Genomic DNA, 25,615 nt, shown 5'->3' with positions numbered 1-25,615 from the left:
TGCTGGGGGCTTCCCTGGGCCCCTAAGAGGATGGGGATGGAGGCTGGCTGGGGGCCCCGGGAGACAGGAATGCACGGGTGGGTGACGCACCGCAGGGTCAGCCATGGCACTGGTGGTGATCCTCGGAGGGGCCGGGCCGGTCATCTGCTCCCTGGGAGGAGGCTGGTCAGGATGGCCAGGCCAGGCCAGGCTGAGGGACGTGGCTGCCGAGAAGAAGGGGGTGTTGCAGAAAGGGCAAGGGCTGGGGAGCAGAGACGCAGAGCCTCGGGGATCTGGGCCTTGGGGCAGAGCCGGCCTCCTGAACGAGCTGCGAGCTAGGAGCCAACCCCAGCCTGCCCTGCCCCAGAACACCTCAGGGCCCCACTGGACCTTCTCTGAGGAATGGGCCTGGTCCATTGGAAAGCCTGAGGCACACCCCTGGGCCACGCCGCAGCCTTTCCTGCAGCAGGGGAGGAGCTGGGAAGGGCTTGAGGCCTGGAGGTCACAGGCGGCTAAGGTAGCTCTGCAGGCCCCAAAGCTGGTCCCCTCGCTGCCCACAATGCTCCTTGCCCCGATGCAAACACACACTTAAGTGTCAACCTTGAGTGAAGAACACGTCTGCGTCACAGGCAGACACACACAGACACAATCACACAGACACAATCACACACACACAGACACAATCACACAAGCACAATCACATACACAATCATACACACAGACACACACAGACACAATCATACACAAGCACAATCACATACACAATCATACACAGACACACACACACAATCATACAGACACAATCACACACACAGACACAATCACAGAAATATACACAGAACACACAATCACACACAGACACAATCATAGACACAACCACAATCACAGACACATACACACACAATCACAGACACAGACACAATCACACACAACCACACACAGACACACATGTACACAATCACACAATCACAGACACAATCACACACAGACACACAGATACAATCACACACAATCACAGAAATACACGGACACAGAACAGACACACAAACACAATCACACAGACACAGTCACACACAGATACACAGATACAATCACAGATACACACACAGTCATACACACAGACACAAGCATACACAATCACATACAATCACATACAGTACAATCACAGACCAATCACACAGAAACACCGACACAGAACAGAATCCACAAGCACACAGACACAGACACACACACGAACAGAATCACCCACAGAAACAGGTACAGTCACACACAGATGCATAGACACAATCACACACAGAAACAGACAGAGCAGACTCACACACAATCACACAGATACACACAATCACATACTGACAATCACACACTGACAATCAGAAAGACACAAACACAATCACACACATAGACAGGCACAATCATACAGAGACACACAATCACACACAGACACACACACAGTCACACACAGACAAACACATACAGACACACAATCACACACAGATACACAGACATAATCATGCACAGGAACACACAATCACACAGATACATACAGACACAGAACACACAATCACCACATACAGACACAATCACAGAGAGACACACAATCACAGACACAATCACACACATACACACAGACACAATCACAGACACACAAACACAGACACACATGGACACAATCATACACAGCTACAGACACAGTCACACAAAGAGAAGGGTCCCCATATCTATGTGTATCACACACAGAACACACAGACACAATCACACACAGACGCACACTCCCACGTGTGAGTACAGGGCCGCAGCGGGGCCTGGGGAGGAAGCTCGCCCTCACTACCTGTGGCACCTGCTGCTGTTTTCTTGCCATGCCATGCCATGCCAATCAGTGCTGCTCACAGACCCCTAATGGTGGTGGCCCACAGTGTGAGGACCGTCCCCTGCCCTGCTAGCCCACGCATGCAAGGTGTGCTGGGGTCTCAGGGACAGCAGCCCATCCACAAGGGGCCTGGGCTCAACCGGCCCGTCTCCCCGTGTTCACCCCCGGACAAGTTGCTGTGACTTTAAGTGCTCACCATGCAAAATGCTAATCGTCTGCTTTCCAAAGCAACAAAGGCAGCCAAGGACACCCGGAAGCAACTGGGGAGGGAGGGTGATGGGGTGCCCGGCTGCCCGCAGACTTCCCCACCGGTCCAGGACCTCGGAGGGGAGGCCAGTGGCACCCACTCCCAGGCCCATGCCCCAGCCGGCCCACGTGGGGCTGTGCACTCACAGGTGGGGTTCCCGGGCCCTGGGCCTCCTCTTCTTCCATCCTCCAGGGAGGGCCTCGTGGCCAACAGTGGAGGTGGGGGGAACGGCGGTGGTGGGGGCGTCATCAGCAGGGGCACCTGTGGGTGGATGGACCTGGTCAGTGGGGGGCCCCTGTGGGCTCTTCCCTACTCACCTAGATGGGGTGGGAGCACCCAGTGGGCGAGCCTGTGCATCTGAGAAGGGCTGCGACAGGTAAGGAGGTGGCAGGAGAGGGGCAGGTCCTTGATCAGGGTTCTGTCCCAGGGTCATCTCCTGCCTGAGTGCCATCACTTCCCAGCACCCCACCTTGGTTCCCCACCTGCTGCCACCTCTATTGAGTGGGCCACCCCCATCTCAAAACTCAGCTTCCAGGCTCCCTCTGGAGGCAGCTGAGCTCTGGGGTTCTGGGCACTGGGTTAGAGCCTGGTTTCCAGCTGTGCTAGCGCCCTGTGGTCTCACAAAGACACGTGCACACATATGCACACACACACACGTACACTCCCCTGCACACACATGCATGTACTCTCCTGCACACATGCATGTACTTTCCTGCACACACGCAGGGCCCATTTTCACACTGCACTGGGGCCGGACTGCAGTGAAGCCAGTCCTACCTGAGCAAAACTTTGGCCTCCCCAAGCCTCCCTTGCTCATGGACAAGGTGGCACAGGCTGCCTCCCGGCAAGGATGCTGGGTGGCCCCTCAGCCACCTCCCCTCCAGGACCCTCACCCCACTGGGCCACAGGGGAGGGAACACAGTCTGAAAGCCCATCTTCCCAGCCCCCACGCACCTCACTCCTTCCAGGAATCTGTGCCCACAGCCCAGGAACCCTGGTGCACGGTGGGCTGGGGAGTGACCGCCCAGCCCCAGCCCTGGAGGACCTCAGACGCGAACTGCAGAGCTCAGGGAGTACAGCTGTCCTGGGATGCCGGCTGCCGCCCCCAGGAGTGGGAGGTGTCACATGAATATTTGAAGGCCGAGGTGTCAGGTGGCCAGGCGGGGCTTGGGCTGGGTGCGGGATACCTTACTACGGCCCCTTTAACTCTCCACAGAGCAGCGGCCGGGGAGGGGACGCTCTGGGAGACGGAAGGGGACCTGAGACCCCTGGGCCCCATGAGAAGAGAAACCATCCAGAGGAGTCCCCAGCCCCACCCACAGTATGGCTCCCAGTGCACAGATGGGGAAACTGAGACTCAGAGAGGGCAATGGGGCTTTCTCAAGGCCCCACAGCCGGGCTGCCGCAGAGCTGGATGAGAGTCGCACAGGAGACCTCAGCCTTTGCTCCCTCCAGTGCCCTTGAACAGCTGCTTCCTTGGTGGGGGACACCACAGAGGTCAGCCTCTGGTGACAGACCAAGAACACAAAGCCTGGCGGTCCTTTCTGGGCTGCTTCGCAGGGCTTTGTGTGCAGGGAGCGACTGAGGGACAGGGAGCGACTGAGGGACAGGGAGTGACTGAGGGACGGGGAGCGACGGAGGGACTGGGAGCGACTGAGCGACTGAGGGACGGGGAGCGACTGAGGAGCGACTGAGGGACTGGGAGCGACTGAGCGACTGAGGGATGGGGAGCGACTGAGGAGCGACTGAGGGACGGGAGCGACGGAGGGACTGGGAGCGACTTGCCCTCTGCTGAGCAACACGGTGTTCCCCAGACTCGAGGGTCCTCGGCGGAGATACAAACCTATGGCACAGCTGCCATCGGGACCTGACTCACACCACCTGGGACTCGGGGGCAAGGGAACGCCGCAGAACATGATGTGTGCTCCCTGCCATGCTGAAGGAAGGCCATAGTGAGAGGCTGGTTTGGCCGCTTCAAGCAGGGCAGTCAAGACTCCAGACCAGACACGGCCAGAAAAGCCGGACACAAGTGGTAACACCAACAGAGGTGGCTAAGCCCTGCCTCGAGTGGGCCCTCAACAGCAAGGCCACCCCAATGCCCTTGCACTGTCCCCTGCCCAGCCAGGACTGAGCCAGGAGTGGGATGGTGCCTCTCGCCTGCTCTCTGCCCTTGCCTGGGAGCCCTGAGCCCCCTCCCTGAGATTGAACCTGCTGTCCGTGGGGAGGGGCCACCCCTGGCAGAGTGCGAGGCTTGGCAGGATGGCAGCGGCCCTCTTATGCTGGGGAAGACAAAGAGGTGGAAGTTAGTTTGGGGCTCAGGGGACTACCGGACTCTGGCCCCAGCACAGCACCTGAGGCTTGGGGGACCTTACTTGAGGTCCCTGTGGCCCAGCCCTGCTCCACTCCTCACCAACGAGAAGCCCCAGGACGCCACCCCCTGAGCCTCCATTTCTTTGCCTATAAATCAGAGTTCTTGGAAAGTTGAGGGACTATGGAGAGCACCTGGCAGGGGCCTGCATGATGGTGGCATTCAGACCTCGACGCTGCTGCCACCGTCGGTATTAGGATGGTCTCTGAGTTTTAACAGGGATGAGAAGCCTGGCTGTGGCGTTTACCCGGCAACGGGAGTCACCACACCCCTGCCTCCCGTAGGAAGGCCCTGGACACAGTGGAGCCTCAGGGATCTGGAGGCACAGATGTGGGAGTCTCGTCCCTTGGGGTTTTAACAGTTAGACACGTGCTGCCCTGAATCCCAGCACTGGACAGTTGCCCTGAGGTTGGTGGTCATGTGGCCCCACGGCCCAGCCCGCTGTCCCTGTCCCTGGTTTTTGGTGAGATTTGAGCACCGCGGAGGCTCCATGCATTATACATGGATAGCATCGTGGTGAGCCAGGTCACAGGCCTGTAATGCCACCCGGGCGGAGAGAATCACGGCCCACGGATGGGTGCCGGACAGCAGTTGCCATGGCTGAGATTCCATTACTGACTGGGTGGGTACCACCCTTCCCAGCAGGAGGAGAGTGCCTAGGAAGCCTCTCACCTTCTCTGGGCCTCAGTTTCCTCATATATAAAATAAAGACGTCTTAGTACCTTTCTGGACCGAAGGGGAGAGAGTACACCTGTCCCGAGGGCCCACCAGGGCAGGCGCCTCATTGGGTGCTCGAGGAGCTTCTCCTTTACCCAAAAAACAAGGCTCTGGGCCGGGTGCGGTGGCTCATGCCTGTAGTCCCAGCACTTTGGGAGGCAGAGGTGGGAGGACTACTAGAGCCCAGGAGCTCAAGACCAGCCTGGCCAACATGGCCAAACCCCGTTTCTACAAAAAATACAAAACTTAGCTGGGTGTGGTGGCATGTGCCTATAGTTCCAGCTACTTGGGAGGCTGGGGTGGGAGGATCACTTGAGCCTGGAAGGCTGAGGGTGCAGTGAGCTGAGACTGTGCCACTGCACACCAGCCTGGGTGACAGAGAGAGACCCTGTGGTGAGAAAATTGGGGTTTAGAGGTGCTCAGAACTTGCCAGCACCCCATGCCCAGGAAGGGCAGCACAGTGCTGGCAGGTGGGGGTGAGTGGGACAGCCCTGGACACCACGGAAGATGCCAGAGGCTCTGTTCCCCAAGCATGGAGGGTTCTATGTGCCATCCCTGCCCAGACAGGGCGCTCAGAGTCCCACAGCCAGGATCCCAGTTGCTTGGCTAGCAGAGGGGAGGGGGCCTGCCTTGAGGGCAGCCCCTGGACTTCAAGACCCCATCTCTCATTGTGTGGAGAGGGGTCCCCAAGGCCCAGGGAGGGGCAGGGCTGGCCTTCCCTAGCACCCTGAGCAGACCCCAAGCCGGGAGGGCCCCACAGACCCGACACAAAGGAGGCACAAGGGGGCACCTCCCACAGGGCAGGTCTCAGCACTGCTGTCAAGCATTGCTCCCCAAGCTGCTGTTGCTCTTGGAATGCACGAGTTTCCTGGGGGTGGAGACAGGCTGCGTTGTCATGGGGAAGATGATGGATTTCACCACCTCTTCTGAGGCCAGCTCAGAGGCGGCCAGTGCAAGCAGCCCCTGCAGATTGGATTCCCATCAATATTGCAGCAGGCACATGGCCTCCCCCGGCCCACAGCTGACAGCCTGCTCTCCCTCAGAGGCCTGGAGGGGAGACAGCTCCAGTGGTGAGAGATGAGCACCCCCTGCTGTCACCAGACCCTCCCAGAGGTTGAAGACAGACACATGCTCCAGTCCCGACCCCGAGCTCCCAAACTGGCTCCTGAAGCTGCACACCGAGGAGCCGGGAAGGTCGCAGGGTTGGGTTTTCATGCACTGGGCAGGGGGCGCCGAGGCGCAGGCAGGAGGGGACTGTGGACGGGAAGGATGTGGCGAGCCTAACGCGACCCGTCCCCACTACCACGGGATCTGGGGACAGAAGGCAGAGGCACTGCTTGGACAGAAAGCCCACACATGGGACCCCAGAATGGCTGGGGCAGGAACAGTGTCAGAGACTCCCAGGAGATCAGGCGGGGCTGTTCCCTTGTGCCAGCGTCTTGTGGAGGCTGGGACACCGGCAGAGCGGCTACCCTCCCCACCGCCTAATCTCGGCTGCCATCCAGGCAGGAAGTGCAGGGAGGGGCCCAAAAAAGACCAAGGCCGACCCAGCGGCCTTGAAGGAGCTGTGGGAGACCCAGGCAGTCGGCACTCCTGGGCTGCGGGCCGTGGAGCCCCGGCCTTCTGTGGAGAAGCCAGCAGAGCGCCACCACCTTCTCAAGCCAAGCCAGAAAGACAGCCTTCTGCTGAACCAGGACCCGCTGGATGTCTAGCAAGCTCACCATTTAGTAAATACATGACTTCCAGCAGTGACTGAATTCTACTTCCTGAAACTGCTGCACCAGGGCAAAACCAGGGCAGAGCCGTGCTCTCTGGAGGCCACCTGAGCCACCTGCGCAGCGCGGCAGGACTGGTGTGGGTTTCCACCAGTGCTAACAGAGGCCCCGGTGGTGGCAGTGTGACAAGTGTCCGGCAGGCCCCAGGGGCTGGGGGGTTGGGGGGACTGTGGCTCTGCCCCAGTTGGCCCCAGATGCTCTGAGAGGACACATCAGAGAAGAGGAGGCCAGCAACCCCATGGGGAGACAAGGGGTTTGGGGGGTGGAGGGCAATGGCACCTTCTGGGCCTCAGTCCCCTCACCTGAAAAGAAGGGTCAGGTGATTTCAGAACACCTTTCTGAAGGGGTGGTCACTAAAAGAAGTGTGGTGGAAACTGAGGCAGATTAGATGAATTTGTCACAGTAACCGCCCTGGGCCTGGAATACAGAGGGAAGGTCGGGTGGGAGCACATGGGGGTGACCTGACTCCAATGTGGATGCCAAAGCACCCTCTCCCACCGGCTCCTCCATTCATTTGCCCTCATCCACCCTTCTCCATCCACCCAGCTCCCATCTCCATCCTTCATCCACCCTCCTCCATCCATTCCTCTTCTGTCCATTCCTCCTCCAACCACCCGCCTCCATCTCCCCTCCTCCATCCAACTCCTTCATCCATTTCTCCTCCATCCATCCTCTTCCATCCACCCTCCTCCATCCACCCAGCTCCCATCTCCATCCTTCATCCACTCTCCTCCCTCCTCCATTCCTCTTCTGTCCATTCCTCCTCCATCCACCCCCCTCATCTCCCCTCCATCCAACTTCTCCATCCAGCTCCTTCATCCATTTCTCCTCCATCCACCCTCCTCCATCCACCTCCTCCATCCACCCTCTTTCATTCATTCCTCCTCCATTCACCCTCCTCCATCCATCCTCTTCCATTCATTACTCCATTCACCCTCCTCCATCCCACCCTCTTCCATTCATTCCTCCTCCATTCACCCTCCTCCATCCATCCTCTTCCATTCATTACTCCTCCATTTACCCTTCTCCATCCATTCCTCCTCCATCCACCTCCTCCATCCATCTCCTCCATCCAGCTCCCCATCCACCCTTCTCCATCCATTCCTCCTCTACCCACCCTCCTCCATCCACCTCCTCTACCCACCCTCCTCCATCCACCTCCTCTATCCACCCTCCTCCATCCACCTCCCCATCCAACTCCTCCATCCACTCTCCTCCATCCAACTCCTTCATCCACCTAGCTCCCATCTCCATCCTTCATCCACCCTCCTCCATCCAATCCTCTTCTGTCCATTCTTCCTCCATCCACCCTCCTCCATCCCTTCCTCCTCCATCCACCCTCATGCATCTCCCCTCCTCCACCCACCCTCCTCTACCCACCCTCCTCCAACCACTCTCCTCCATCCACCCTCCTCCATCTACCCTCCTCCATCCACCCTCTTCCATCTACCTCCTCCATCCGTTCCTCCTCCATCCACCCTCCTCCATCCACCCTCCTCCATCCATTCCTCCTCCATCCACCCTTCTCCATCCACTCTCCATCCATCCTCTTCCATCCATTCCTCCTCCATTCACCCTCCTCCATCCATTCCTCCTCCATTCACCCTCCTCCTTCCACCCTTCTTTGTCCACTCCTCTTCCACCCATCTCTTCTCTGTCCACCCTCCTGAGCTCTCCCCTCTCCATGTAGCCCTCTCCTCATTTCTCACTCCTTTGGCCTCCCTGCCGCATCCATTCCTCCTCTGTCTGTTCCCTCCCCATCCATCCCTTCCTCTGTTCACCCTCATGCATCCACCTGCTTTTCCGCCCATTTGCTCATTTGTTCATTCAGTAAACACTTGCTGAGCCCTGTCATGTGCTAAGGGCTGGGGACTAGTGGGACAGACAAGATCCCTGTCCTTACAAATGGGGAAATGAGAGGCTGTGGTGTCCCAGGCTGAGAGACAAGAGCCAGGGCTGGAATCTGCTGCCTTCCGGCTGCTGTAGGGCTGTTGGCCGCCTTGCAGTCACCTCTGGGAGGTTCTGCTTCCACTCCTGGGGCTCCTCAGTCTGACATACATCACCCACGAGGAACCCTGGCCACGGAGGCTCTTGAGACACAGGTGTGGTCTCTGTGACCCAGACGAATGGCATGACCTGGCCAAGTTCCAGCCACAAGCCCAGGCCGGGCCCTGGCCACAGCCATGGCCCCAGGCCCTGTCACATGCCCTCTCTCCTGATCCCCGTTACAGCCCCTGTCCTTGTCACAGCCCTGGCCCCACCCGTCACGGCCCCTGTCCTGGCCCCTGTCACAGCTCCTGTCACAGCCTGACCCTAGCACTGGCTGCCCTGTGGCACCTCAGTCCTGCCCAGGCCCTTGCTCCTGGCTCCGATGCCATGTATGAGTTGGATATGGTGAGCTTCCCAGCTGACTATGCTGCAGCAGTGGGGTCCTGGCTGGGATCTGGGCCCACCCTCCATGTCTCCAGGGCAGCTGGGGACCCTGAGCCTTACCGGCTGGGCCACTTCCCGCAGGTATTGGGCACAGTCCCGGTGTCCGTGGTACTCCGCCAGGTCCGCCGCCGTGTAACCGTCTTCATCCCGCAGGGAGGGATCCACGTGGTGGGAGACTAGGGTCTGGCAGCACTGCAGTGAGGAGGGCACACGTGTGACCCACCACGACCCTCACCAGGTGCCCACGGGCTGGCCTAGTGCCCTTCCCAGCAGGGGCAGGGCTTGAGTCTGGGCCGTGGGGTCCAGAGACCTGCCTAGGAGCACCCAAGCCTCATCCCACAGCCACCCTGTCCTGGCGCAGACAGTACCAGGCACTGCATATGAAGCAGTGCTGAGCTGACAGGCATCAGGGTGCCCCGTCCAGACCCCTCACAGCTGCCATGGCCTACGCATTAAATGCAGAACCAGTTTCCATGTTTGCCACCCTTGGAGATGTGGATCAACGCATGTGAAGCAACAAGGCTCGGACAGACAAGCAGCCGGCCCCGCCCCGGGGACTCAGGGCCACCTCCCACCACAGCCCCACTCTCCATAGGACCATCCTCCTGGCCCCACGAGGTCCCCCGGCACCCGGAGTACCAGCTCATGCCTGACCAAGGCTGCTCACCACCTCTGCCAGCCACACTGCTTGCTCCTACCCAGCCAACCCGGGGCCAGGGCCCTCCTGTCTCCTTGTACCTGATGGGCTCTTGTGAGGGGAATGGGGAGGAAGAGGGGAGGGAAGGAGCTGGGGAGGGAGTCCACAGGACTGGAAGGCTGGAGGACATCTGCGCCTGTGAAGGATTCAGATGGGAGAGGGGCAGGGGACCTCAATAATGAATTCTGTACTTTATTCTGTATGCATTTATTCTATAAATATTTCTGTGTCTCTTTGGTGGTACTAGGGAAACACAAAAATGAACTTGAGCAAGGCGAATGCTGTGTTCATAAAACTGTGCCTTTGACGCAAACGTATGTCTGAGATAGACCAGCTGGGCCTCAGCATCTTTGGGTGACACTGAATTGAACTAAGTAAGCAGTTGTGAGACCCTTGGCCGGGCGCGGTGGCTCACGCTTGTAATCCCAGCACTTGAGGCCAAGGCGGGTGGATCACCTGAGGTCAGGAGTTCCAGACCAGCCTGACCAACATAGTGAAACCCTGTTTCTACTAAATACAAAAAATTAGCCAAGTGTGGTGGCAGGCGCCTCTATTCCCAGCTAGTCAGGAGGCTGAGGCAGGAGAATTGCTTGAAGCCGGGAGGCGGAAGTTGCAGTGAGCCAAGATGGCACCACTGCACTCCAGCCTGGGCAACAAGAGTGAAACTCCGTCTCAAAAAAGTTGTGAGACCCCAAAGGAAATTTCAGCTCCTCTCTGGACTGCAGGTGCCTCACCTATAAAAGGTGCAATTAGTGTTCATTCTCTACAGATAAATGCAGGTTCAGCATGCATGTGGAGCGGCAGGTGTGCCCACCGTGAGTAAACACAACGTGATGCTGTTGTGCGTGGCAGGGGGCCTGGTAGCGAAGTCCAGTGGCCTTGAGCTCATCTGGCTCTGTGACTTGCTGGTCAGAGAACTTGGCCAGCTAACTGGGCCTGTCTGTAAAGTAGGGACAGCTGCACTGATCTATGGCCGACACCACCAGCCTTCCTCGCCCCTGGCCCCTACCGACACCCAGCTGTGCAGTTAGCAGGTCAGCTCGAGACCTCAAGGGTAAGTGCTCGTCCTGGGGGAATTCTTCTCTGGAGGGCTTCCCTTCCCCTCCTTCCTCTGCCCTGAGTTCCATGGCTTCCAAGGTGGCCACAGCCTGAAGAGACCACGGCACCACCAGAGGAAGGTGGACACGAAGATGGAAAGAGCCCTGCGTCCTGGAAGCCCTGCAGATCCACAAGACCTGCTCCAGAACCACAGAGCTACAGGACTTGTCACTGCCTGAGGATAATGACCTTGTGCCTCTAAGCTGTGGACTTGGGTGTCTGCTTGTGCACTGCCTGCCTTCCTGGGTGCCGCACTGCCCTCCAGAGAGTAAGCAGCTCAGGCTGGGGGCCGCCGGCTCTGGCACAAATATGCAACCCTGGTTGTGGTATGAAAGCTGCCACCCACCCATAGGATGGCTGGTTGCACACGAGGCTTTATTTGTGGACACTTTTAACTTCAGATGAGTTTCATGTGTCATGAGATGTGATTCTTTTGCTTTTTCCCCATTTAAAAAGGGGAGAACTATTTTGAGCTTGTGGGGCCACACAAAATCAGGTGTGCGCACACCCCTTCCCGGGGTCCTGCCGGGAGGCTTGAACCAGATAACGCCTAAAGGCTCTTGGAGGACCAGAAGGGCTGAACCAGTGGCTGGTGTGGCTGAGGAAGCAGGAAGCATTTGTCAGATGTGCAAGGAGGCTGGGGCTAGGGAGGCTGGGGCCGGTTGCTGAAGCCAGTCCCTGGGAGAGGCACTGCTCCCGGAGGCTCTGGGCTGGGGGAATGGCAAAAGTCTGCCAGGACGCGGTGGGTGTGTGGGTGGGTGGAGGCAGAGCGTCCCCACGGAGCTGTTGCTGGGAAGAGGAGGCCAGGACGCGGAGGAGGGGAGTTACGGGGTCTGTAAGAGTATGAGGGGTGTCACGGCAGAGGAAGGGGGACAGGTGTCAGACCTGGCCCCAGATAGTGCTGGGGAAAGAGGGCATAGCCCTGACAGGAACAGAGCCATGGGGAGGAGGAAGGGAACATCTCCCCCAGAGTAATGGACCCCATCGCCGCTGGGATTGTCAGCAGAGGGTGGGTGGTGACAGACGGAACTCTGTCCGGAAGTCTGTGCGGAGGCCACACCAGTGGAAAAGCAGGTAAGCAGATGGATCCACTACTCCAGGGAGGAGAGAACCAGGTGGGTCAAACCAACCCACTGCCCAAGGACATGAAACACGGATTCTCTGTAAAAGTCACCTGCCAACATCCTCCGTAAGGTCACACAGAAGTCAGGGAGGAGTGATCCGGCCACACTCAGGGGAAAAGGAAAGCCTCGGGGGTAGGGGGGTAGTCGGGGAGCCCAGCACTCAGAACTGCCCTTGCCCTGAGCCTGGGCTGATGCCAGAAGAACACTGTCCTCCAGCAGCCTCAGGGGACCAGGGAGGCCAGGAACAGTGCGGGTTCTGCCAAGGGTGGGGGCTCTGGTTGACCACCTCCTGATGTAGGCCAAGGGCTCTACCCTCAGAGAAAACGGAAGCCAGATGCCAGTCAGGCCCCTGCTTCCTATCATGGAGGTGGTCCTGGGAACTTCCTGCCTGGAATGCAGGTTAAGGTGATCCTGAGCCCACATGTGCCCAGCAAAGGCAAATAAGATATTGCCAAGGCCTCCAGTTATGCCTACATTTCATTTTTCATGTTTAATGTCAGCATACGTCAACAAAAATAAAAAATACAAGGAAATAAGATACCATGAATGAGAACCAGAAGACCCAGCCCACAAAGAAATAGAAATAAAGCTCTGAGAACTAACAGACAAAAACAACAGTGCCTACTCCTTTTAAATAAAGAAAAACCCAGGCAGCCAGATAACATCTCCTCAAAATGAGAGTAAAAATAAACCCCTAAACATTAGTAATCATATGACTGTAGATGGTCTAAATGCACCAACAGATAAAGACTATCAGGCTGATGAAAAAAACTAAATGTGACTGCATGTGGCTAACCAGAAGTACTGGCAAACATAAGGATTCAGAAGGCTGAAAGTAAAGTATGAATAAGCTTCACCATCAAATGAGTACAGAAAGAAAAGTCATGTGTATACATATATCAGATAAAACAGACTACATGTGGGGTTCAAAATATACAAAACAAATGGTGACAGGATTATAGGGAAACACAGACAAATCCAGAATAATAGCCAGGAATGTTCACACACTTCTCTCGAGCCATTTGAAATCCAATAAACTAAAATGTATACCTATGGAGATCTGAAGAACACAATGATATAATGACATGTAGAGAAGAGCCTGCAAACTCTACAGTCTTTCCAAGAACACATGCAACATTGATCAAATTGACCATACACAGGGCAATAAAGTAACTTATCAAAAAATCAAAGGACTGAAATCACCAGAGTATATTTTCTGACCACAATGCAATTTGGACAGAAATTAATAACAAATAGCCGGAAAGAACACCTTCGTATTTGGAAATTAAGAAACATAATTCCAAGGAATCCCTAGGGCAAATAAGAATCAAAATGGGAATTAGAAAATATTTTTTAACTGAACAATTATCAAACAGTGGGATACAGCCAAAGCAGTACTTAGAGGAAAATTTATAGCCTTCGATAAATATATTAGAAAAGAAAAAAGGTTGAAAAGCAAGTGAAGTAGGCACCCATCTCAGTAATTTAGGAAAGAAAGTAATGACAAAGATAAATGCAGAAATTAATGAAATAAAAAAATACATTGGAGACAATTAAATGCTTTTTGGAGGACCCTGAACAAGTTAAAACCTGACTGTTTGAAAAACTAGTGACTAATATCCAGTGAGGCTGATTGAGACAAAAAAAGAAAGAAGAAAATAACCAACATAAGGAATTAAAAGTGGGGAACTTACTATGTACAGACAATAAAGGATCATCAGGATATCAAAAATAACTTTATGCTAATACACTTAATAACTTAGATAAAATTGATTCCTAGAACATTTCTAGGAAATAAATCCTAGAAAAATATAATTTGATGAAACCAACACATAAGAAATAGAAAGCTCTAGTAGTTCTATAATTAAACAAATTGAATTAGTAATTAAAAACCTTCCCTCAAAGAAACAGCCAGATCCACAGGATTTCACTAGTGAATTCCACAAAATCTTCAAATAAAAAAATAAGTCTAATGTAACCAAAATGTCTCAAAAAATAGGAAAAGAGGAAACATTCCCTAATTCATAGCATATTTTGATACCAAAATATAACAAGGATAAAACAAAAAAAGGACATTCCATGCCAATTTTACTCAAGAATATAAGGCCAAAAAATCCTAAACAAAATGTTAGCAAATTGAATTCAGCTATATTTAAAAGGAATAATATGTCATTGAATTTATTCCAGGAATGCCAGGTTGGTGTAACATTTTAAAGTAATCAGGGTAGATCCAGGTATTCTAATGCTGGGTATACATATCCAAAAGATTTGAAGGGTGGATCTCAGAGATATTTACACACCCATGTTCATAGTAGCATGATTCGCAACAGTCAAAGGGCAGAAAAACCCAAATGTCCATTAACAGATGAATAAAGAAAGAAAATGTGGTATATACTATATAATGGAATATTATTTAGCCATAAAAAAGGAAATTTTGGCATGTTACAACAGGGATGAACCTTGAGGACATTATGCTAAGTGAACTAAGCCAGAGACAAATGGATAAATACAGTAAAATTCCACTTATATGAGGTATCCTAAGTCATCAAGTTCATAAAAAACAAAAAGTAGAATGTTGGTTGCCAGGGGCTGGGAGAAAAGGGAGATGGAGAATTGCTGTTTGATGGCCATAGAGTCTCGGTTTTGCAAAATGACAAAGTTGTGGTGATTCTGCTGCACAACAATGTGAACAGACTTAATGCTGCTCAAGTGTATGCTTGAAAATGGTTAACATGGTAAATTTTATGTTATGTATTTTTTAATCACAATTTAACAATTTAAAAAAATAATTAGTGTAATTCACACCATTCAAAGAAGAACTAGGCTGGGCACAGTGGCTCATGCCTGTAATCCCAGCACTTTTGGGAGGCCGAGGTGGGCAGATCATTTGAGATCAGGAGTTCGAGACCAGCCTGGCCAACAGGCTTGCAGACCCAGAATGTGATGGTCGGTTGCACTTCCACTTATAATCCCCCCAGACTAGCCTTGCAGAGGCCTGGAGTGCACTTCTGGGGATCCAGGAGACTTCATAGAGGTGAACAGACTCGACACCGCTCAGGACTGGATGGGGATGGGGAGAAGTAAACTGGGTGCATTCTCCTGAGATGGGGTCTCGCCTTTAGACGAGGTCAAGATCGGGTGGGCACCCGTGCAGGGCCAGAGGCTTATGGCTGCGCCCACCCTCAAAGGCTGGGTGTGGTTCTGATGTTGTTGAACATTTGAACACCATCTCTGCCTACGTGGGGTTTTTGGATGTCGTGTCCTTGAAGCTGGGCCATGTGAGCCCCCAAGATTTATCTGGGTAATAGCAAAGGGGCTGACATCACACCCCTGCCACAACTCTGCTCGAAGGCTGCTCACGGCAGAGGGTCCGTCCCCAAGGGCTGTTCTGAGAAGACTGTCACCAAGACCAAGCCCGGACCAGGCACCAGGCAGTTTCTGCGCGAAGGGAGGGAGGATGGTATGCAGGACGAGAGCATAGAGCTTGGATCTTGCCACTTGACCCTGGGCTCTTGACCTTGCACAAGTGACTTTGCAACTCTGAGCCTCAGTTTACCCATCTGCATAAGGGGAGTCATCATTCTTACAGGGTTGCCATGAGGGTCAGTGACACAGTGCTGGGCATGGCTGACACTCGTGACTGCTCACCCGGTCTCCCTCACACCCACCTTACCTCCATCTGTCCGTTCTCTGCTGCGTCGTGGAGGGGGGTCCCACCCCAGGAGTCTCTCAGGACTGGGGCACCCATCAGCAGGAGTCGGTCTAGAATGGGCGTGTGCCCGCCTCGGGCTGCAAAGTGCAGGGCTGTGGCCCCCTCATTGTCCCGTGCCGTGAGTCCGATGTCGGTGAATGTGACCTGGGGAGAGGAGCAGTGGGAGCAGCCACCCTCCCAGGGAGGAGGCACACAGAGTGGGAGGGGCTCAGAGCAGAATTGAAAGTGGACTCTGGCTGTGCCTCTCAGGGCACAGGGCACAACCTCAGGAAACCCCGGACAGGGCTGGCTCAGCACGTGCGTCCCCGTCACCCTGGGGCAGCAGGACCTCTGGGATCCAGGTGGGGGTGAAGTGAGTGCGATAGCTTAATTTGGAGACACCATGGTCCTAAATCTGAAAGCAAACATCATGGCAAATGAAACACCTAGGGAACAGTAAAGAAGCATTTGCTATGAAGGAAAGAAGGAAAGAAGGAAGGGAGGGAGAGGCAGGGGAGGAAAGAACTTCATTTGGCCCGAGGGTGGCGCTGCCTTGCTGGGCATTTGCACTGAGCCCCTTTGCTGGTGCAGCGGGTCCTGTGGCCTCCCTCCAGGGCCTGGATTCGAGGTGGCCCTGATCTGCCGGCCCCCACTGCTGGCTGAGGCCAGCCCCGCCTCTGGGGCCTCATCTGTCTTCTGAAGGGCTCCCTGCTCTGGTCCACAGCACCAGCCAGGTGATAGTCCCCTACACTGACTCGCTGAAACCTGTGCAGCTGGGACAGCCATGGGGCCTGGGCTGGCCAGTGGGACGCGGGGGTCTTCTAGGACAGCCTGCCTTCCTGACAGAGAGGTGATAGGCGTGCTGGCTCCCTGCCTTCGCCCTCCTCCCTCCTTCCTGCCTTGAGTGTGCCCACTTTCCCCATCGGGGAGGCCGTGAGGACAGCAGAGCTGTCAGCAGCCCCTGCCACCTTTGGTGTGAGTGCCTCTTAGCACAGCCAGGGTGCTCCTGACTGATCAGAAGTGTCTGCTGGGCAAAGCACAATGAGCTGGAAACAGAGACAGGGACAGGGCTGCTGCGGGGCTCCTTCGCATCTGGAGTGGCCTTTCTGGCCCTGAGACCCCGAGGCCTGTCCGCTTTCTCCCCAGGAAGGGCCGCTCATGCCTCAGCACGGTCCCAGGGCTCAGCGGACCCCCTGCGGTGAGCTCTTGCCGCTCCGCCTGCTGTGTGCAGCCACCGCTCATCCCAGGGGCCAGGCATAGTTTGGGAGGCTGAGGTCTGGAGTGAATGGGTCAGAACTGCTGCAGGAGCAAGGGGAGGACGGCCAGGGCGGGACCAGGTCAAGAGAGCTTCCTCTGTGGGAGGCTGCTCCAGCAGGAGGAGCTGGAGGGGCAGGCCCCAGGGTGGAGAGGGGCGCACACGCAGGCGAGGCACCAGGAGGGGTTGCAGTCTCCACGAAGGGAGGCTGGAGGCCAATTCAGGCGGCCTTGGGGCCAAAGTGGGGAGGCTGGCACCAGCCTGAGGACCTTGGGGCCACGGGGAGCAGGCCAGCACCATCCCGAGCGCCCGGGGGCACAGTGAGCAGGCGGGACCCGTCCCAAGGGCCTCAGGGCCACAGTGAGCAGCGGGTGCCATCCTAAGGGACCAGGCCCCCGTTCCTTCACTTGCCCAATGGTTCAGTAAACATCTCTCGAGCCTGACCGCGTGCCAGGTGCGGGGAACGCAGCAGGTGGCAAAGTCCTGCACCCACGGAGCTCCTGGCGCCTGCACCCCGGCGGGTGGAAACCACCACCAAGGCCAGGAGTCAGACGTGCCATGTGCCCGGTGCTGGTGCGCGGGGGAGGAAAGCAGGAGTGAGGATGGTCTGGGCAGGCAGCTCCCCTGGTAAACCAGCTGGTCAGGGAAGGCCCCAGGGGCGCCTGGGCAGCTGTGTACTAGGCACAGGGTGCAGCGCATGCAAAGGCCCTGGGGGCAGAGCCAGCCTGGCCTGCTGGAGAAGGAGCTGGAGCTGAGTGGGTGGGAGCCGGGAGACAGGAGGCCTCAGGCAAGCGTGGGAGGTCTGGGGCAGGCAGCTCGCACTTCACCAGCAGCCACAGTGACCTTCTGATACACCAGTCAGATCCTGCTGCTCCTGGATCTGAGCCTTCCGTGGCTCCCCAGGACCCTCAGGAAAGAGCCCCAGTCCTCCCAGCACCTCTGTCTGCCTTTCCGGCCCACCCCCAGGCCCCACGGGCCAGGCTCTCCCCACCTCTGAATGAGGTGTGTCCCCCTAAGGAAGCTGCTTTGGGCCCTGCTCCTTGTTCAGCCGCCTCCTGTCCCTCCTGAGCTCTGCCCCCAAGTCCCCTCCTCAAAGAGGGCCTCCCCTACTCTTTTTTTTTTTTGAGATGGAGTCTCACTGTGTTGCCCAGGCTGGAGTGCAGTGGCGTGATCTCAGCTGAGAGCAACCTCTGCCTCCCAGGTTCAAGCGATTCTCCTGCCTCAGCCTCCTGAGTAGCTGGGACTACAGGCCCCACCTGCTCTGCTTTTCTGTTGTAGAGGCAGGAAGTCCCCAGCCCACCCTTGAAGATGGCACCTCCCCAGCCTCAGTCACTCTGCTCTGGGGTCTCAGGTCTTCCTTCCCCAGAGAGGCCAGAAGTGGGGAAAGGTGGGGACTGGCCCGGGGATCTCAGGCGGCAGGGCCTGAACAAGCGGCCGAGTGGCCCAAACTGGGCACTGCTGGTGTGGGCGCAGACAAAGCACATGGGCCACCACCAACTGTGAGAGCACACGGGAGGCCTACCTGGACTTCCGGGGAAAGAGGGACTAGGAGAGCCCCAGGGGAGCCGTGGCACGACCCCACAGGGCAGAGTCACTGCAGGCAGTCAAAACTTCCCGGGCCCAGCCTGGCCGGGGCTGCAGGGTCTCGGGAGCCATGGACCAGCTCATTGGATGCCCCAACAGCCCTGCGTGTCCCCAGTTCCCTCTGGAGCCCCCATCCAGGCTCCAGACTCTGCTTGCTGCAGGACCCACACTCCCTGGATGTCCCCTTTCCACCTCTGGCACCTACTTACCAGCCAGACGACGAGGGAATAGTGGCCGCGGGCGGCGGCAGCATGTAGGGCGCTCATGCCGTCGAGAGCACGAAGGTGCACATCAGCGCCACAGTCCTTCACCAGGAACTGGGCCAGGTGCAGGTGACCCTCCTGGCAGGCCAGGTAGAGTGGGGAGGCGCCACTGCGTGTCCGCCGGTTCACGCTGCTGCAGGGAAGGGAGGGTTTGGAGGCCCAGTCCCTGCCTATGGCTGAGCCCATCCCTCAGCTGCTTGGACTTCACTGCTGACCCCTGGCCCTGCTCGTGATGGCTGAGTTTCCCACGTGCTTTCCAGCTGCTGCTGTGGGGTTGCCTCCTCCAGGTTGCTCCCCCAGGTGGCTGTGCAACCCCACTCTCCTATCCTTCTGTCCTTTTCTGGGAACTCCTGGGTCCAGGTCAGAAACATGCATCTTCTTAGATCTGAGGGGTCACAGTCTTGGCTTCCAGGTTCTCAGTTGTCCCAGTGGAGGCCCGGGATTGACCCCGGCTCCCTTAGGGGTTTCCCTCTGCCCTGTGCCCTGTGCCAGGTGATGCTGGCTGCCTGGTAGCTGTGGCAGCCTGTGATGAGGTGAGGGTTGCACTGGCTGGGCTGGGGTCGCAGTGGCGGCGTGGAGGCAGGGCCAGTATCACTGGGGAGGGTCAACTCTCCAGCTCATGCCTGCTTTCCCGCCAAGCCTGCTGACCACGCCACCCTGTCTCAGACCCTCCACTTCCAGGCCCTTCCCCTCTCAGGAGGGGAAGCTGGGTAATAATGAAGGGATCTCACGAGCACCCCCACACGTGCTCCCCACTTCTGATGGATGAATCTGAGCAACTCGGGGTCCCCCCCAGAGGAGAGTCTAGTCACAGGCCTCAGCTGGCAGAGGGGAGACAGAGGCTGGGAGCTGATTTGTCCAGGGGCTTGCACCTGGGTTTAAACTCCCCTCCCCTCACAAAGTCCCCGCCAGTACCAGCCCCCTAGCAGCCTCTCCTCTGCTCCTAGCAAGGGGGACACAGGACCTTGGTGGCTGTTCCCTGGCCTTGGACCACACAGGGATCGTCCCCTGCACCTGCTGAGCCTGAGGGTCCACTCACTCATGGAACGTGCCCCAAAGGGCTGCCAGTATGCCTTGGTGCCCTTCTCGGGGGAGGATCCGTGCTTTCACTGGACTCTGCCAGGCGTCCTTGACTGCATCCAGGGTTGGAACAGGCAGTGTCCAGTGCGGTGGCTGGGAGCAGGCCATGATGCAGCCAGTGGGTCGGGGGCCACTGGAGGGGCATGGTCTGGCCAGCAGCAGCCACCTCTCGGCTGCTGGTCAGTGCTAGGTGGGAACTAGGCTGGGGGTACAGGACCTTCCCATTTGTGTGTGTGAGTGTGTGTATGTGTGTGTGTACATATTAACATGAAGTCTCCTGGTTTTCTTCTTTTTGTTTTTTTTAGACAGGGTCTTGCTCTGTCACCCAGGCTGGAGTGCAGTGGCACAATCTCAGCTCACTGGAACCTCTGCCTCCCAGATTCAAGTGATCCTCCCACCTCAGCCTCCCGAGTATCTGGGACTACAGGCACTCACCACCATGCCTGGCTAATTTTTAAATACATTTTTTGTAGAGATAGTGGCTTTGCTATATTGCCCAGGCTGGTCTTGAACTCCTGGGCTCAAGCAATCCTCCCGCCCCAGCCTCCCAAAATGCTGGGATTACAGGCATGAGCCACTGCACTCAACCCAAGTCTCCCTGTTTTCAATGGTGGAAACTTCTTTAAAAGCCGGGTGGGTCTGAGAGAGACTGTGGCCAGCCAAGGCTGGGGGTGGTGTGGACGCTCTGGGAAAAAGCCACAGAAGCAACTCCCAAAGGCCTTTGCCAAGCGGTCCAGGATGGGAACACCCGGGAATGAGAACCGATTCCACAAGCAAGCTGTTGGGGCTTGTCCTGGAGCTAAGAGGATGTGGGGACTGAGGCCTCTGGGGCAGCAACAGGCAAATGAGATGCTCCCTCGAAAAGAGAAGAGCCGTGGTCGGAGGTAGGTGGGTCCCTGGGGGATGGGAAGGTTCACCCTCAGCCAAGACAGCAGGAGGCAGAGGGCCTGTTCCCATGACAACGGTGACCTTGGTAAGCAGGGCGAAGACTGGAGGAGCGTCCAGGTGGGGAGGGAAGCCCTGTGCCTCACAGGCTGTCCTGACCCTGCCCTTCCTCCTGAACCATCCACCAAGTCTGGCAGGGGCACAGGGCCCCGGAGACGGCGAGGCCAGCGCCTGGTTCTAGGGGTCCCAGCACAGGGACGGGGCAGTGCAGAGGCAGCTCCAGCCTCCGTGTCCCCAAGTCCACTAGACAGTCCCTACTCCTGTCAGGTGAGGGGAGGGTGCCCTCACAGGTTGCCAGCTGCCCACGTTCCCAGCTGTTTTAGGTCCTGAGACGCCCCCAGGCGGGGCCAGAGCTGCCCTGGGCATCACAGCAGCATCTTGCTGTCCTCACTGCCCCCAGCCACTCTCCAAGCTGAAGCGCTGGCCTGTGTCCCCTTGGGCCCTGGCATGGCACCACCACTGCCTGGCCTGTGGGTAGAGGCCTCACTGCCCTTGACTCCTGCCAGCTCACCCCACAGTGACAGCATGCCCGCCTGCAGGATTCACCTCAAAGGCCACCAGCCTGTCCTCTTGGCCCTCCTCGGTGCAGCCTCCCCTTGGCCAGCTTGCCCCAGGCTGCCCCTCAGGCGGGACTCTGGGCTCCTTACCTGCCATGCGCAGTTGTCAGGAGCTTCAGGCAGGTCAGGTCCCCACTGATGGCGGCGTGGTGCAGCGGCAGGGCCCCCTCCCGGGTCTCCAGCGTGGTCGAGTGGCCCTCGTGGAGCAGCCACTCCACCAGCACTGGGTGTCCAAAACGGGCGGCCAGGTGCAGCGGGGAGACACCCGAGGCATCTTGGTCCTACCGAGGCCCAGGCAGGTCAGTGAGTAGGGGGTAGGCCGTGTGGCCAGAGCCAGCTGCTGGAGGAGCCCCAGGCGAGGGCTTACACTGCCTGCAACCCAGCAAAGGGGCTTCCACCTCCTTCCTCCTTCCCTCTGTTTCTGCCTGCAACATGGAGGGAGGTGCTCCCTGCTGGGACTGAGGTGAGAGGAGGGCCAGGACTCAGGTCCAGGTCTTGCGAGGCCAACTCTGGCAACTCTGCCCCCTCCTGGGCCCCTGTCCCCAGTGCGGAGAAGGCCCTTTCCCACTCAGCTGGGTGCCCACAGACACCTGCCCACTCTGCTCATGGTCAGAAAGGCTTCCCAGGACACTTGCCTCTGGCTGGTTCCCTGTCCCAGTGCCCTCCCACTGGCCACAGGGCCCCGGGGCCAGGGAGTGTTCCCACCACAGGTGCCAGGGGTCCAGCAGACCTAGGCCTTCTCCAAGGGCCCTGTGGTCAGAATGGATCCCCAGGCAGGCACAGCTCCCACCTGCTGCCCTTGAGCTTGGTGGAACAGGATGCTAGGCTGGCACTCTCAGGCACTCTGGTGAGCCAGTTGCTGGGGAACCTTCCCGCTCCCTAATCTCAGCAGGTCCCACCGGCCCCCACCCCAACCCTGACCTCTGGGTGGTGTTCTAAGGCCGGTCAGTCCTGCTCACCCTCAGTCCTGAAAGCTCCACAGGGCTGAGCAACAGCTCGAAGGCCCTCGCCTGCACAAAGGGGACGGAGCAGGCAGGAGAGGGGAGGGGGGCCCAGTAGAAATGCTCCGGATAAGACAGTCACCATCAGCAGCCCTCACTCCGGTCTCCCACCCGGGTTCCCAGCTCTCAAGCCTGAGTTCCCACAGTGCTTCTGTAAGGATCCCTTTCTAGACCCTTTGGGAAGCGGGCCCTGTGGACGAGGCCTGATCAGAGACAAGGGGTCTTGACCTCTGGCAAGACCCCCACTGGTAACACCCAGCTTCCTGGCAGGGAAAGTGATAAGAAAATTTAGGAGGTGTTCTTGGCTCTCAAGCCTTTGTGCTCTGAGAAGCGTGGGGCAGAGACGGCGACCACTGACTGAGTCCCCAAGAGAAACAGAGAGCCCAGGGCCGTGGAGCCCGGGGTGGCCAGTGCTCTGAGCCTCCGTGGCTCACACCTCCCTGGCTCACACCTCCCTGGTTCCACCCCAGCCAGGTTTGTGGAGGCCAGGCTGCCCCGTCTCTGCTCACCTGCAGACCGCAGCCCCCCTCGCGGACCAGCCAGCACAGCTCGGCCAGGCTGCCTGTGGCGGCGGCGTCATGCGCTGGGGTGGCCCCATTGTGGGCCCGCTGGTTGCCGGGCAGCTGGGCCCGCTGCACCAAGAACTTGACACAGTCCAGGTGGCCAGCCCGGGTGGCGTGGTGAACCAGGCCGGCCCCCAGAGCATCGGTGATGCCTGGGCCCAGGGCGCCAGCCTCCAGCAGCCGCTCCAGTGTTGCCACATCCCCATCCTTGGCGGCCACGAGTGCCCGCTGCTCCTCCATCCTCTGGCCCCGGCTCTCAGTGGTGACTCATGCATAGGCCGGGGCTTCTTGTTTCAGACGTGGATGAAGCTGCCGGCTCTGGTTACCTGATAAGCTGCCACAGGGCAGATGGGAGGCGTTGGGGCGGGGTGGGGGGGATACACCTTGGGGACCTGCCCAAGCCACTCCCACAGCGTGAGCGTGCCAGGTGCCTGGAGCTGGGAGGATGGAGTGCAGCACACAGGGAAAGGCCCACACCGGGCTAGGTCAGGGTTGGGCATGGCCCGCAGAGAAAGGAGGCTGGCCCTGAGGCTGCTCACATCTGTCCAGATGGCACAAACCCGTCTCTTCAACTGTGGAGCGAGGGCTGAGGACACGCATCACTGAGCTTCTCACAGGAGCCCCGAGTAGCCTGGGAGACGGTCTCCCTGATTCTCACAGCAGGGCAGACCCCCAGCCGCCACCACAGTGCGCCTGAAGTAAAGGGTGCCCAGTAGGTCTACATGCTTGGCTGTGTTGGCACAGAGCTGACTGCTCCGCCTCTGGATCTGGCCCTCGGCCGTGGAGGCTATAAACCTCTGGGGACGCAGTGGCTCCACAGGGCCTGTGACAGGCCCAGGACCCTGACTTGGGTGTGTCCAGCCCCTGCCTCAGCCCCCTCTCCAACTACACTGACCGAGTCTCTGGGCTGCAGTCCAAAGAGCCCAAGTACATTTAACCCCTTTCCAGATTGTTCTGGACAATCCACAGTTCTTTAGGGAAGTCAGGACCACCACAGCCTCTTCCTGGCAGCAATGGGAAGCTGCAGATGGGGGACCCATTCCATTTGTAGGGGCTCCCGGAGACGCAGCCTCAAGCTGGATTTCTGGGCTAATGCATCATCACACAATGGTGACCTGGGGGCTGCTGCACCCCTGGTTTCCCCCATCCACAGGCTCCATCAGATGCCTTTGTGCCCAAGCGCAGCACCCACTAGAGAAACCACAGGAGACCCAAGCTGGGCACTGAAACCTTTTGTTCGTTTAGTTTCTGGCAAGTGTTTCCTCAAAATCATTATGTAGTTCCTTGAATCATAAAACTACACATTAAAAGTGTTATTCCACTGAAAATGACTCCTATGCAAATATCGACATGGGATGTGTATCCAAATGCCACAGAGTATTTTGAGAAAAAAGTCCTTTGCAAATAAAATTAAGGTAAAAGCTGAGTCAGGGATGATCCAGTTCCCACCCCAGGAATGACCTGGAGCTGCACCAACTCAGTGAGGTTGGAGCTGAAACCCTGAGTTAATGATCAAAAGGGACAAGATGAGAAGGCCTGGGGACTGTGGATGGGGAAGCACGCAGCCCTGAGTGCCAGTGGGCAGAGCAGGGTCAGGCTCGGGGAAGCAGGAGGGGTGGTGTGCGGTAGGCGCTGAGCAGAGCAGGCCTGGCTGAGGCTGGGGGCCACTGTGCACTGAGGCCAGAGGAGCAGGGTGGTGGGGGCAGCTTTGGAAAGGGACTAAAAAGGGCCTGAGAAGAAACCACTTAGGAAAGGTGCATGTGCGAGACCATGATCAAAGCAAAAAAATCAAGTTTCCTATGTTCATGATAGCATTTGGCTGACAATGAGTTATGAAGACTTGGATTCTATCTTCCTGATAAAAACACCTTCCAGGAAGGGGCACTTGCAGCAGGCTTGCCCAGTTCCCAGTGGGGAGGGTGGATGAAGCTGGCGTTTCCACTTCACCACTGGAGGACGGCTCTGTGTGGGAGTTCCTATGTGGGCGCTCCTATGTGGCATCGGTGTCCTGGGCCCTGTGAGCTCTGCAGGGGTCCAGGGAAGGAAACTGGGGGTGCACACTTGCAGGCACTCCAGGACAGAATGCAGAGGGGGCATGAGACAGTTATCCTGGCACAGCCCTCAGGCGGGAACTGGAGGGACAATCCTGTGCCCTGCCATGGGCTTCCTAGAAGCGGGGCGGGGAGGGCGACCCCGGCGCTAGGCCTGGTTCTCCAGCTGCGCCACGGCCTGCTTCAGGTCCTGCACGACGAGGTCCACTTCGGCCCTGGTGGTGCTGCGGCCCACGCTGAGACGGAGCGCGTTCCTGGCCACGTCAAAGGGGATGCCGTAGTTCAGCAGCACTGGGGACGGCCTGGGGAGGGCCCCTCCC

At 57.3% G+C, this 25,615-nt stretch overlaps 2 protein-coding genes across 5 annotated transcripts in view; both read right to left on the bottom strand.

Annotated features, from left to right (window-relative positions):
- The window catches only part of ESPNL (espin like), a 28,658-nt gene extending 4,296 nt beyond the window's left edge, over positions 1-24,362 (bottom strand). The window contains exons 1-7 of one of the 2 annotated variants that reach the window (XM_017875549.1): positions 23,191-24,362; positions 21,771-21,961; positions 19,045-19,231; positions 15,979-16,161; positions 9,447-9,578; positions 2,240-2,354; positions 91-203 (exon numbers count right to left, since the gene is read on the bottom strand). In XM_017875549.1, coding sequence (XP_017731038.1) covers positions 91-203; positions 2,240-2,354; positions 9,447-9,578; positions 15,979-16,161; positions 19,045-19,231; positions 21,771-21,961; positions 23,191-23,484 — 1,215 coding nt within the window. In that variant the 5' untranslated portion in view covers positions 23,485-24,362. The remainder of the gene's footprint in view (positions 1-90; positions 204-2,239; positions 2,355-9,446; positions 9,579-15,978; positions 16,162-19,044; positions 19,232-21,770; positions 21,962-23,190) is intronic. The other variant, XM_017875550.1, reaches the window with a different exon arrangement.
- Positions 24,363-24,461: 99 nt separating this feature from the next.
- The window catches only part of SCLY (selenocysteine lyase), a 40,980-nt gene continuing 39,826 nt past the window's right edge, over positions 24,462-25,615 (bottom strand). For 2 of the 3 annotated variants that reach the window (XM_017875552.1, XM_017875551.1), the window contains one exon: positions 24,462-25,597. In XM_017875552.1, the coding sequence (XP_017731041.1) occupies positions 25,444-25,597 (154 nt within the window). In that variant the 3' untranslated portion in view covers positions 24,462-25,443. The remainder of the gene's footprint in view (positions 25,598-25,615) is intronic. The other variant, XM_017875553.1, reaches the window with a different exon arrangement.

Source organism: Rhinopithecus bieti, unplaced genomic scaffold (genome assembly GCF_001698545.2).
Source record: "Rhinopithecus bieti isolate Rb0 unplaced genomic scaffold, ASM169854v2 scaffold_7884, whole genome shotgun sequence".
Taxonomy (NCBI): Eukaryota; Metazoa; Chordata; class Mammalia; order Primates; family Cercopithecidae; genus Rhinopithecus; species Rhinopithecus bieti.
This window is presented reverse-complemented; position numbering and strand designations above follow the sequence as displayed.